Source organism: Erithacus rubecula (genome assembly GCF_903797595.1).
Source record: "Erithacus rubecula genome assembly, chromosome: 20".
Classification (NCBI taxonomy): Eukaryota; Metazoa; Chordata; class Aves; order Passeriformes; family Muscicapidae; genus Erithacus; species Erithacus rubecula.
In genome coordinates, this window is record NC_136672.1 from 8,686,250 (window position 1) to 8,698,880 (window position 12,631).

The 12,631-nt window shown below is 41.3% G+C and overlaps 1 protein-coding gene across 5 annotated transcripts in view; it reads left to right on the forward strand.

Moving 5' to 3' along the window:
• The first annotated feature begins 726 nt into the window (after positions 1 to 726).
• HELZ (helicase with zinc finger) overlaps positions 727 to 12,631 on the forward strand; it is an 83,662-nt gene continuing 71,757 nt past the window's right edge. For 2 of the 5 annotated variants that reach the window (XM_079323330.1, XM_079323331.1), the window contains exon 1: positions 727 to 785. Coding sequence is in view for 2 of the 5 variants with exons in the window: in XM_079323332.1 (XP_079179458.1) it covers positions 779 to 785 (7 nt within the window). In the remaining 3 variants the exon portion in view is untranslated. The remainder of the gene's footprint in view (positions 786 to 12,631) is intronic. The other 3 variants (XM_079323332.1, XM_079323333.1, XM_079323334.1) reach the window with 2 other exon arrangements.

A 12,631-nucleotide genomic window follows, 5' to 3' on the forward strand; every position in this document is an offset into this window, starting at 1 on the left:
AACGCGTTACCAGCAGTCCTTCAGCACGGGTGGGTTTGGGAAACACGGTGACAGCGAGAGCTGCTCCGGCACCTGCGGCAGCCTCGGCACCCGCAGCCGGCCTCCCCCGAGCTGCTTTCGGGAATGGAACTTTAAAAAAAACCCAGGAAAAGAATAATAATAAAAAATCAAACCGAACAAAAAAAATCCAAACCCACAAAAAACCTGAACATTCACACACACACACACACAAAAATCCAACTCACGCCGTGGAAAAACTATCAGAAAAAGTAATTTCCAAGTAATTTCCCGTTTTTTTCAGGGGTGGGCTCCGTGTCCGGCTCTGGCCCCGCCACCGGACCTCGGGCTCCGCAGCTGCGCTCCGAACCCAGGGAGGGGAGGGGGAAAAAAAGAAAAAAATAAAGAAAGCGCGGAAAATCTCTCGAAGTTGCCGGTTCCTAGCGCGGGCGGCGCGGACGTGGCCCCGGACACCGTCCCGTGAGGGGACCCCGGGCTGCACTTCAGCGGCCGCCGCGCTGAGGGGACAGCGGGTCCCGGTCCCCATCCTCATCCGCATCCCCCATGCCGGACCGCCACCCTGTCCCCACCGCCGTTCCGTCCCGGTCCTGGCCGCCACCCGGGCTCCACTCCCGTCCCATCCCGGTCCCCATGCCGTCGCCGTCCCCGTCCCGTCCCCTCACACCGCCGCCCTCCGCCTTCCGGGCCGAGGGGAGGGCCGGCCTTTCCCACAATGCTTTGTGGGACGTTGACAAGTGGATCCAAGATGGCGTAGAAAGTAATGACAGGTAAGTCGGGACTTCCCCGACCGCCCCCGCGGGCACCGAGCGCGGCCCGCACCGGCCGCCCGCGGCCTCGCCGCGCCCTCGGGGGACCCGCGGGGCTCCGCGGCCGGCGGGGCGGGCGCTGCGGGCCGCGGGGGCCGCGCGGTGCCGGCGGGAGCGGGCCCTGTGTCCGCCGAGGGCCTGCGGCGGCCGCCGCTCGCGGGGTGTTTACGGGGCGCTCGGCCGGACCCCGGCGCCGCCGCGCTGCCCGGGGCCCGCGGGCCGGAGGAGCGGCCCCGCGCCCCGCCGGGCCCGAGGGCCGGGGATGCCTCGCACCAGCCCGGGCTGCTCCGGGGGGGATGCAGGGGGGGTGGGAGGCAGCTTTGTTTTTGTACCGGGCGGGGCGGGAGGGGACGGGAGGGACGGGAAAAAACAGTGGTGAAATAGAAATGGAAAAAAAAAAAAAAAAAATGGGGGTAGGTAGGGTTTGTGGAGGGATGGAAAAATAAATTGGACGAATTTAACAGCTGTTGTAAAATTACCCCCTCGGAGCGGTTGAAGGGTGGGCAGATGAGCTTATGTTTTTGTTTTCTGCAGGAAGCTTTGGCAGGGAGAGTGGAGTGAAGTTGGGAGGTTTAACACAGGTCCTGAGAGCAGCTTTTGTACCCTGGATCAGCTCTGAACCTGAAACAGGAGAGTTCCCACTGCACGTTGCAGCACAGCCCTTCCAGCAGACACTTAGATGTATATTTTTAGGGCAAATCCCCAGGCAGGAGAAGCATCTGTGTTACCCCTCCTCAGTGGGATGTGTCCTTTTATTAATTTCCAAAGGACTGCAGTTGTTTTGGCTACAGTGCTTTGTTAGGCAATTGTTGTTTGATTAGAGTAACATGATTAAACATATCATTGATGGAAATTAAGAAATAACTGCGGGGAAACAGTTGCAAGGCTGCTTCCCAATTAATGACAAAATGAGTAAGAGTTAACAAGGTAATCGGATTTTTGAATTATCAAAAGTACAGCGAGCTTGAGAGGAAGTTTTAAAATAACACATTTCACTTTTCATTGAAAAAAGAAAATAATTCAGTTGTGAGACAGAAAAATACCCTGAAAACGGATATCCCCATTGACAGATTGAGTGTATCACCATGGCTGGTCCTGTTGGGATGGTTTGGATTGTTGACATCATCTGATGTTGTTGTTCTTAATAACTAGTGTAACTGAATCAAGGCAAGGGATAAAATACACCACCTGCCATTCTTTATGTAAGAAAAGGTATTTTCATTTATTAAAAAAATACCAAAAATCAGAGCAACCGAGTGATACTTGGCAAGTTTACTTTATTTTCCAAGACTGATAGGTAGAATAAAGAGGCTTTAAAATAATGTGTGTTAAATTCGATTGTTTCAGTACTTTTGAGCCATAGCAGATTGTCAATGAAAACTCCATTTTTTTCTATTTTTTTTCTTTTTTTTTTTCTTTTTTACTTTTTTTTTTTTTTTTTTTAATGGCAAAGCTTTAGTGATGGGGACACTCTGGGAGTGCTGGGCAGTTTTATAGGGAGGAACTGATTTTGAACATTCAGTTCAAACTTAGAGGAGGGGAAAGTGTATGAGGGGCTACCACATTCCCTCCACCTCCTTGGGGTGCAAACCCAGGGAATCACACTTTGGTAGGCTTGGCTTTTACAGCACAGAAATTGTGAGTAGCAGAAGCTGAGTTAAGCTTTTTTTTGTTGAACTTTAATTAGCAGAGCAATTTTTCTTTATTGGTAAGTGAAGGAACATTTTATGCTATTACTGATAAATTGAGTTCTCTTTGTAATTTGTTCTGAAAGCAGAAATTACTTCTTTATTTTTCCTAGCTGAAATGACATTTCCTTTATCACTCTTCACCTCTGTGATTTTTTTGGACTTATGAAATGTACAGTGTGTATTTTCCTTCTTTTAATTCATACAGGCACTGTGCCTTTTTAGGTGAGCCAGATGAGTTTTTCTGTGGTAGAGCTTGTTAAAATCATGGCTTAAAGATTTGACAGGTTGTAATAGCTGGTTTTGTTGGGTTTTTTTTTGGTGTATTTTGGGATTTTTTTTTGTTTGCTTGTTTGGGGGCTTGTTTTTACCTCTTCCCATCAGATTAAAACTTAAAGGGAGATGTGGAAGCAGCATCTTATTCTCTAATTTGTCCCAGTTCTGCTTCTTGATGTCTCATGGAGGATCTTTTTCCTTTGTGAAATCTCCCTGGTTTCAGAGAAGTTCCTCCTGGGCTTTGGGTTCAGTGTGAGGAGATCTGGTTGTAGAAGAAGTGATTAGGAGAGAACTCCTGCTCAAAGGCTGGATTTGTAGGGAAATTCTCATCTCAATAGATGTAAGAGTGTCTGGAAAGCTTGGAGAGGGGATATTCCCAGGTGGGTGAGGTACAGGTCTAGTTCTTGAGAGATGTGAGAGCCTGATGCAAATCACTTCACCTGTTTGTACTTCCTTTTGAAGGATTTTAAAATAGGGATAGTGAATTTTACTGGCTTGTAAGGAGTCCTGGTGCCTGTGGATGAAAGAGCCCATGTAGGAGCTGGGCAAAAATATTACTGATGTTTTCAAACTCTGTTAATTTAATAGGCTGATGAAATATTTTCTCCATTGTTGGCAATTATTTTTGTTAGTAAAATCTTGTTTGCATTTATAGCTGGATATTTTCTGACTTTCAGTGTGTTGTTTTTTTTTTTTTTCTTTTTATTTATTATTTACTACCATCTTTTATTTGCTACTGGATATTATTCTTGGGTTTTCATTTTAGTAATGGCAGAAACAATTGTTGGAGCAATTCAGGTTATTAAAGCCCTTGAATCTCTCACCTCACTGGCATCCCCTTCTGAAGTCAGTGGGACCTCACAGGTCTGGTAGCAGGGGTGAAATCTAAATTAAAAAGGTCTTTGGAATGAATTTACATCCATCCCCTGTGTGCAGCCTGAGTAACTGAGGAGCTGGCCTGGAGCAGGAGCAGGAGGGATGGTGTGACAGTGCTCTAGCTTGGGGATGGAGTGGTTGGACAGCTGGAATTCCCCTGCCTGGGGGTCAGGGGGCCAAGAGTCCCAGAGAGCCTCAGTGCTGTCCTGACGTTCCTCCTGGCACTGCTGGAGGTTTCTTCCTGGAAGGAAGCAGATCCCCAGTGTTCCTCTCTGTGCAACGCTGCCAGTGGCTCATCATGGGGGGGAAAATTCCAAATTTTGTAATCCCAGCCCTCTGTTCTGCTCATATTGCAGCAGTTGAATCCTTTCTCACTTCTTTTGCTGAGATGCTGTGGCAAAATCTCATTTTCACTATATGGTACATATACTTTTTTTCCCATAAATGGAAGGATTGTGAGTTAGATTTTCAAAACAAACAAGACCTTCCTTTTTTGTTTTTGTTTGTCTTGCTATCTCTTTCGTGGCCTTTGGCAGCAAGGCAGCACTTGTGTTTATATGTATCAATGACATATATTTAAAGACATGGTACTTTATATATTTGATTTCTTCCTCAGTGCAAACTTCTGTTTTGCCATTCTTTTTCAACAAGAAAGAGAGAATGTTTTAAAAGAAACTGGTTTTTCAAAAGTTTCCACACGGCATTGGTATGGAATTATAAAAAAGTCTGAAGGAATTCTTGGTCTTCTGGAGATACTGACTGGAAAAATCAATATTTGTTTTCCCCATTTGTTTTGGGGTGGGAGAAAATAACTAAACTTCATAGATAGGAAAATTTGAAGTCTGCAAGGTCAGAGGCTGCTCCACAGGAACAGGCCAGCTTCTGGGGATTTCATTATGGTGACACTGATATGTGACTCAGGATCCTTATTCCAAATCAGTCTTGCTCACTGAGCTTTTCTTTTCACACGAGTGTTTGCAACATGAGGCTTCCAACTGAAGCAATCCCTCATGTCTGAAACACAGAGAAGTGAATATTACTGTAGGAAAAGAAGAGATTGGGAATAGAAGCAGGGAGATTGTAATTACCCACGGGTGAGAATTTGTTTTTCTGTTGCATTTCTGTTGCACTGCCAGTTGAAGTTAAAGAATACTTAATGGGGCCATAACGTAATACCCAAATATTCCTATATAATTTTATATGCAAATTCATTGTTGTAAATTAGAAACGGGCTGGTTATTTATCCAGTCTTTTCTCAGAGTCCTCCATAATACCAAATTACAGCCTTATTACAGGAAAGCCAGATAAGAAATTACAGATTTCAATCTTTTCCTCCTTAAATGTAATTGTACTACACTGAGAGGTTCCATTTCATGACTTCAAAGTTTGAGTGGTGACTGTGGCCCCATCCTACTTCTGAATAAGTACAAACCATCCTATTTTCTGAGTGGCATGGAGTCTTTGTCAGATGTTAGAAAGCTTGAACTTTAGCAGGAAGGTAATTGAGAATTATTAGCACTGAACTATACAGACTTTCCCAGAAGCAGTGGATACACAGTGCTGCTGAGCTGATAGCAAGAAGTTTTGTAGGTGATGTTATGTAGAGATGTGTTTTGGAGATGTGGCTGGGAGCTATTTTACCATTTGTTGCTGTTAGTCCTGGGAAATATCACTTGCATGAGGAATGATGTGTCTGAGGTGAATGTTTTGAATCTTTGGCTTATGTGTGGTTTGGGGAAATAAGTTTCATGCTCCTGTTTGTTGTAGCAAGGCTAGTGATTCTTGCAGCTATAATGATGAAATATTGGAAGAAAAAGAACAGTAGGTTTGTGTTTGGTATGAAATTTTGAATGTTGCAGTAGCAGGAAGTGAAGGACGGAAATGTGAGCACTGTGTGGACTCGTCTGGGCTGGTTTTATGGTAGTTAGGGTAAGTGTTACTTAGAAATGATCTTTCAGTCTGTGAATTTCACAGTCTGGGTTTTTTCCCCCCCATAGTTACATATAGAAAAAATACTGTATTCATCAAAACACTAAAAATTACAGTGCTTAAATATGCTTAAAAGGTCTTTCATAGCCCTTCAGACCCCACTGGCAAGAGGGAAATCTGTAACATGAGCTGTTTTCGGGAATCTTGGTTGCTAGTAATGTGGCACGAGTGTTTAATTTGCTGGAAAATGTTTAGTGGTTCAGCAAACCAAGAAGGTAACAAATCTTTGTGAACATCATAAATGGGAATGCCACAAATGAAAAGTGTAGTGGTTTTGGCAGCATGTAAAATAACACTTCTTCCCTATGTATCTTTTTGCTCAATGTAAGATAATCTCTATTTTTTTAACTGAAAATTTCATTTTATGCTAGGGTGATTTTGGGAGGACAGGGATGGGCAGTTGGCCTCTGTTCCCAAGTAATGTTCCTTCATGGATCTCAACTAAATTCCCCCTCAGCTGGGATTCCCAAATAGCCACAATAGCTGCCTTGCATCTACTGCTCTGCTGTCTTGGGAGCCAGAATTTGTTGAATTTCTGTCATTATCTACACGGGGAGGTCATTAAGGGGAATGTTTTTTGCATACTTCAGAATCTGTGCTAACTCCGTGCTGTGGGTCTTTCTTCCAGTGATGTTTTTGATTATAGTTGTTTGTGCAAATGGTTTTGAGGTAACTGTGCTCTGGCCATATCTTGAGACACTCACACGTTTGGAATGGTGCAGGACATTTGTTTTGTCGTTTGAACTGACTGATATTACTTGGCTGTAGCTTTGTTTATATTTGTTTGGCTGGGCTAGACACTGCTCCTCTGCTCCCAAGTTTTGTCAGGATTATGCTGTTAACCACAGCAGGATCATTGCTCATTCCTGCTGATGCAGTTCTTTGAGTGGGGTTTTAAATACGTGACTGAATCACTAATGTTCCTTTCAAAAGGAATGAGGAGGGCAAGTTCTGTTGGGAAATATCTTCTGGATACACTTGGTGTTGCTTGTAGGGTTTGCTGTGAGGGGAGAACCTGGGAGTCCATATTCTATTCTTGAAAGAGTCTAAAAATTGAACTTGTTGGTACTACCATGGTCAGGCATTTGAGGAGAGGAAACAGGGACATTATAAAAGCATTATCCATATGCAGAAAGGTTAATGTAATTAAAATACAGAGTTACAAGACAACTGCCAAACTAGGCTTAGCTGTATTATGCCGAACTATTTGAAGCACCGACACGTAAAAATGAATTTCAAAGGTTATTTACAGCAAAGATGGTAGTTTTTAGAGGTGGAGGGTTAGTTACTGCTTTGAACTTTCAAAACTGTGCACAAAAATACCATGTACAGTTACATAATAGGCATGGTTTGGGGAAAGATGTGTTTGGAGGATCTGTGGGTGGCATGATTGTGTTATTAAATCTGTTACGGTAAGACCCTTTTGTGCTAAGCACTGTGTAAATGCGTAACAAAAAACTCAGTCACAGTATTATTCACTACTATAATAAATTAAAGTTCATTATAAAGCTGCAATGAAGGCTGAGGTATATTGAAAGAAATCTTTCCTGTTTTGTGCCACAATGTTCTGGCTGATTCCTATGTTCAGTTTGTGACCTGTGTAATGTACCTGATGTTCAGTGTGACGATTTTTTATAATCTTTTGCCTTTTGAAGGGATTGAAAGAGTGATTCATATTTTGCATCTCAAACAGCAAATGAACTTGAGGTTTTTATATTTTTCCCCATTTATCCAACTCTGATAGATACCTGTAGTATCCTCACTTGCCCTGGGGATCAAAGCTGTGCTTTTCAGCTAGATCTTCTCCCAGGAGGGTGGTGCCTTGCATTATTAGGTCATGGCAAGAGTGGAGAAAGTTCTTGTGTAAAAGTGAAAGTTTGACATTTGAGGGAAGACTGTTTCAGCATTGTTACAATATCCTGTTAAGAAAAGAAAATGTAGATTGAACCACTGAGCTTTGGAACTGCTAGGCTGCTGGGGGTGGGGAAGAGTTTGCATGGGGCTTGTGAGATGGGAATATGCTGTGATAAATAATTCCTAGTTTAACAACACTTTTATTTCTGAAATCCAAATACAGCTGTATTAGATAAAACTGTGAATTGAACATGAGACTGAGAGTTAGGAACTGCTATTTTAGTTCTGTCTCTGAGACTGATAAAATTGGTGACTTTGGCACATGAAATATGGTCAAGTGTTCTCTGCAGACAGTGCTGCATGAGTGGCAGGTTCAGTGAGCACTTGGAAACTTGGTGATGTGTTTTTGCATTTAAGCTTCTGAAATACATTTGTAAATGTAGTGGTGTGTGTCCTGTGATGCTGGGGAATCTTCTTTGACTCCCCTTTACAGTCCTTGGGAACACAGTTTGCCACTTGCTTGGCATTTTGAACATGAGGTGACACATGTTTAGTCACATCAACACAGATGTGACTATATCATAGAGCAGACATTTCTCAGAGAGGACTTCTGGTACTACCTTATGACTCAGTGGAGAGTAATACTAGGAATTGCAGGACTGGGTAAGTCCTTAAGATGTGTAGTGTTAATTTTTTGGTCAGAATTATCACTAAACACTAGTGCAGACACCAGAACAAGGTTGTGTTCTGTTATTCAAGTGTTGAGAAGAAAAGTTCTGACCACGAGTAAGGCATAGTTTGGAAAGCTGTGGATTATGGTGTTTAAACCAACTTTTAGAATATGGATATTGTTCTGTAAAGTGTTTGGGTTTCAGTCCTGTAGGCTGGTGCTGCTCCATTGAGAGCTGGCTGGTCATGCAGTGCTGATCCTTCCCTTTGTTTTTCTCTGGCAAACTTCATTAAGAGAAGCAAAGATTAAATTACTTTTCTAATGCATTTTTTCAAAGTAAGTAATTGGTGATGTTGTTATGGGGATAAAATGGTAACCATGGGACAGTGTTTCAATTAAAATGTCCCCATCTTGTGTAAGTGTGAGAAACTCTATTCTCCAAAAGCGGTGTGAACACAGAGGTATATGAAGTACAAATTCCTGTTGTTAACCAGTTATTATGAAAGATTGTTTACGTAAAGATTTTCTATGAAGGAGCCAAAAACTTTAGGTGGGGCAGAAGCACCGCCTGTTATTATGTTACCTGATGCTTACTATGACATACTCCTCCTTTCACTTGGCTACTGCTTGCCAGATTTAAATTATTTGGGTTGAAATTTCCCATGGTAGGTGTTACTTGTAGTCTGACTTTGAGTGCTGTCAAGGAGCAAAAGTTTCTACCAACATGATTCCATCATTGCTAGAAAGTGGGCAAAATATTTTCTTGTGTTCATGATAAATTAAAAAAGAAGTAAGTTAATGTGTGAAAAGCTGAGATGTGTTATTGTGTAATGTTTCTGCCAAGGATGTATTTGTGATCAGCCTTGTGAAAATCTTCTCAGCGTTGGTCAAATCAGCATTAAGTACAAATGTAAAAGATAATCCTTGCAGTAAATTTGCTTCAGCCTCAGCTAAACAGGATTCCTCTGTAATTTGAAGGATGGGGCTCCTGTATTCCTTCCTGGTGTGATTTTGAATAAAAAGTGAGAGCATAGAAAATTCCCTTCCTGTTCTCCTGATAAAAAGTTCCTCTTTCCTCCCAGCTCTACCTTCCTGCAGCACAGAGGAAGCAGCGACTGGATTTAAACAGAAGGTGCAAAATGCAGATTTTTGCAGAATTATGTACAATAAATGTTGAGGTGGGGGTGGTTGAATGAGGAAAAGAAGATTGAAAAATGTTAGTATTCAAAAGAAATAGAAGGGAGACTGTGCAGTGTGGGTACATATTTATTTTATAATGGAAATACAGTTGTTTGTTGGAACACAGTTTTGCTATCTGCATAAATTAGAAGGTGTTTCTGAAATGGAGTAGGGAATAGCAAAAAAGGAGAAGGCAAATCCTACTTAAGCCTCATCTTTGCTACAATTCATTGTCTGTATTTTTAATGAATTTTCCCATGTTGTGTTGCAGAGAAATGCTGGATACTCTTAAGTCACTGCAGACACCAGGTGCTCTGTGTTGGTCATGTAGAAGTACAGGCAGAGCATAAAGGGGAGAAATCACTTCTAGATATCTTAATGTGAATATGAGAAGTTTCTGTTAACTTTAGCTTCGTGTATTCTTTTTGAATTCTCTGTGAAATGGAAATATTGTCAGAATGATAAAGATATTTTCTTCATTCATGTAAAGTGGTCGGTTGCAGTATTGTAGGCATTATTGAAAAGTTAATGAAAACTTTCAAATGCTGTCTTTTGAATAAGATTTGAGTAGCATGCAGTAAATAAAGCCTGAAGTATTTTCTGTGCTGAAGTATTTCTCTGGATGTCTATTAGCAGCAGCCTCTGTTCTGCCTGCTCATTCCACCAGGTAGCCCTTGGAAAATGTTCTCTGTGACTAACACAGTTAAAGGCAATATCATCCTAATGCAGGCACACAGGAGACCAGCATAAGCCTGACAGATGCTTTTGTCCTCACACAACCTCAGAGTATCAAACTTTACAACTCAGTATTTGTTCTGTGAAGTTAATGAATGCAATATGTGTGTATATATTTGCTTTGTTTAAATAGGAGCCTTGTATCTGTTGCCTGTGAATGGCTTTCAGATAGCACCAGCACATGTCACGTAGATTCTGTGCTTTGACTTGCCAGGTATTTTGCTTAGTTTCATCAGGACAGGTGATGTTTTCAGACAGCTGTGTGAAAAAAGATCTCTTTAAAGGCAAGATGTGAAGGTATTAGGCATGTGGTGGATGGGATGGTTGGAGTGCTGAGTCTGTGAGTTATTTCCAGATTTTGAGCCAAAGATAGCCAGTCTGTCCGTGTCTGAGTGTTGCTGCTGCTGGCTGCACAGACTGTCCTTTTGCTGCTATTTTCAAAATGAAAATAAAAGATTAGTAAAGGTAATAAAGTGTTAATAATCACTTAGTAGTCTGTACTGAAGTCATAACTGGCATGCAAAAAAATGTAACTTGTTACTATCTGTGGTATATGTGAAGTGGTTTAAAGCCTGCAGAGGATCCAGATGCAGAAGGCATTTGCTCTTAATCTCAATTGCCTCTGTTGTTATGTGAATGACAAGCCACCCACAGGCTCTTGTTCCTTTTTCAGTAAACGTGCTTGTGTTTATTCTATACTTTAAGTTTATAGGGTCAGACTCAAAGCTTCATTTATGTGGCCAGAGATCACTTGACTTCCTCATTTATGGTGCTGATTTTTCAATGTGGAAGGATAGTCTAAGCATTTAATGGTTGGGGGCATAATGAATCTCTTCTTTCCCCTTTTTCCCTTCCCCAGACAGGCATATGATGTTTCTCAGAGGCCTTGGAGCAGGATTCTTGTTGCTGTTATGCTATAGAATAAAACCTTGAAATGTGCTTGCCTCATTCTGTATGCTCCATTTCAGATTTAACATCATTTTTGGAATTGAAAGTAGGGTCATTTTGCCTGGAGTTGTACAACATTAGCCAAAGTAATTCAGTTACTTCAGAAAACTGATTAGATTGTCCTCTCTCAAGGGTGGAGGCTTTTGTATTTGTTCTGTAAGGTGTGCAGTGCATTTCTGAGAACTCCTTAACTGCTATTACGGACTTCAGCCATAATTGCAATAAATGAGTGCATGAGATCTCTGCTCTTGTATCTTTCTTAAAAAAAAAAAAAAAAAAAAAAGAAAAGCCCAAAGCACTTTTAAGATAATTCCTTCTTGCACCCTGTGTATGAAAGATGCACCATCCTTTTCCTCTCTGTTATGTTGGTACCGTGCACTATCATTATCTAATTTCATTTTATTAAATGATTTTTTCAACTGGGATTATTTATGATGTGCATGTCAGGACACTAGGAAAGTGCATTTTTTTCTTCTGTATGTCTCTGTAAGTAATTTCTCTAATTTGTGCAGCTCTATTTTATTCCATTCTGGAGGCTTGAATAAAAGGGGTTTGTGTTTTTATTTAATTTTTTTTTGTCTCAAGGCAAAGATTGGGTTATTTTACCACAGTAGGTAAGGAAAATAAATGGATATTTAATTTTATGTTACTGATCTAAAGGTATTTTAGTGGTATTTGGTAGTAGTACAAAACCAATTGACATGTAGAGATGCAGGCATGTCTTAAGATGGGATCACAAGAGATGTCAGAGCAACTCTATAATATGATTCAACAGTGGACAGATGAAATATTCCCTGTTGACAAATGCAGTTTGTTTGCAGAGTTTTGATAGTTGAATTCTAGTGGCCCATGATTTCTAACTGTAATTCTGGCGTGTTCACAGTTGTGTCATATTCAATATATTAATTCAGATTAAACTGCAGATCTTTCCATACCTGTATGAACTACAGTATCTTGTCACTTTTTTGTTGATGATTTTAAGTGAGAGGAAAACTATTAATCACAAGGATTGTAGCCATACCAATTTTATGACTTCCTAAATATTACTTGGATGTATTATGGAAATAGCAAATTCTTGATGTGTCAATTGCTTACATCTCAGTTTACCAGTAAGAACTCTGAGAAAGGGATGGGATTTGCACTGCTTGGGTCTGTAGCCTAAAAAGTTTGGAAACTCTGCTTTAGTGAAACCTGGAGGCTGTTGGATGGCTCCTGGAGCAGTTAAACTGATGAATGCAGTTTATGGGATTGACTGTTATGGGCAAGAAAAATAAATAAGACACTTCTTTCACTGGTGACACTTTGTTACAACCCTTGATGGTAAATGGCAGCACGTGGCAGTAATTGATGGGGTAACTGATGTCTTGGTATCAGTAAGAGGCTGAGTTATAACTTAACCTTTCCCTGGGTCTGTTATGTGTCTTGTTCCACATTTTTCATGAAACCAGCAGCATCTTCAAGATCCTTCAGACTGCTGGGAAATTCTGTTCCAATTGACTTGAAGCTCAGAAGTTGCTGAGAAAGGACAGAACAAGCAGCTCTGTAACCAACCTCATAAATAAATCTAGTAGGTCACTTCTTGCTCTTAAAAG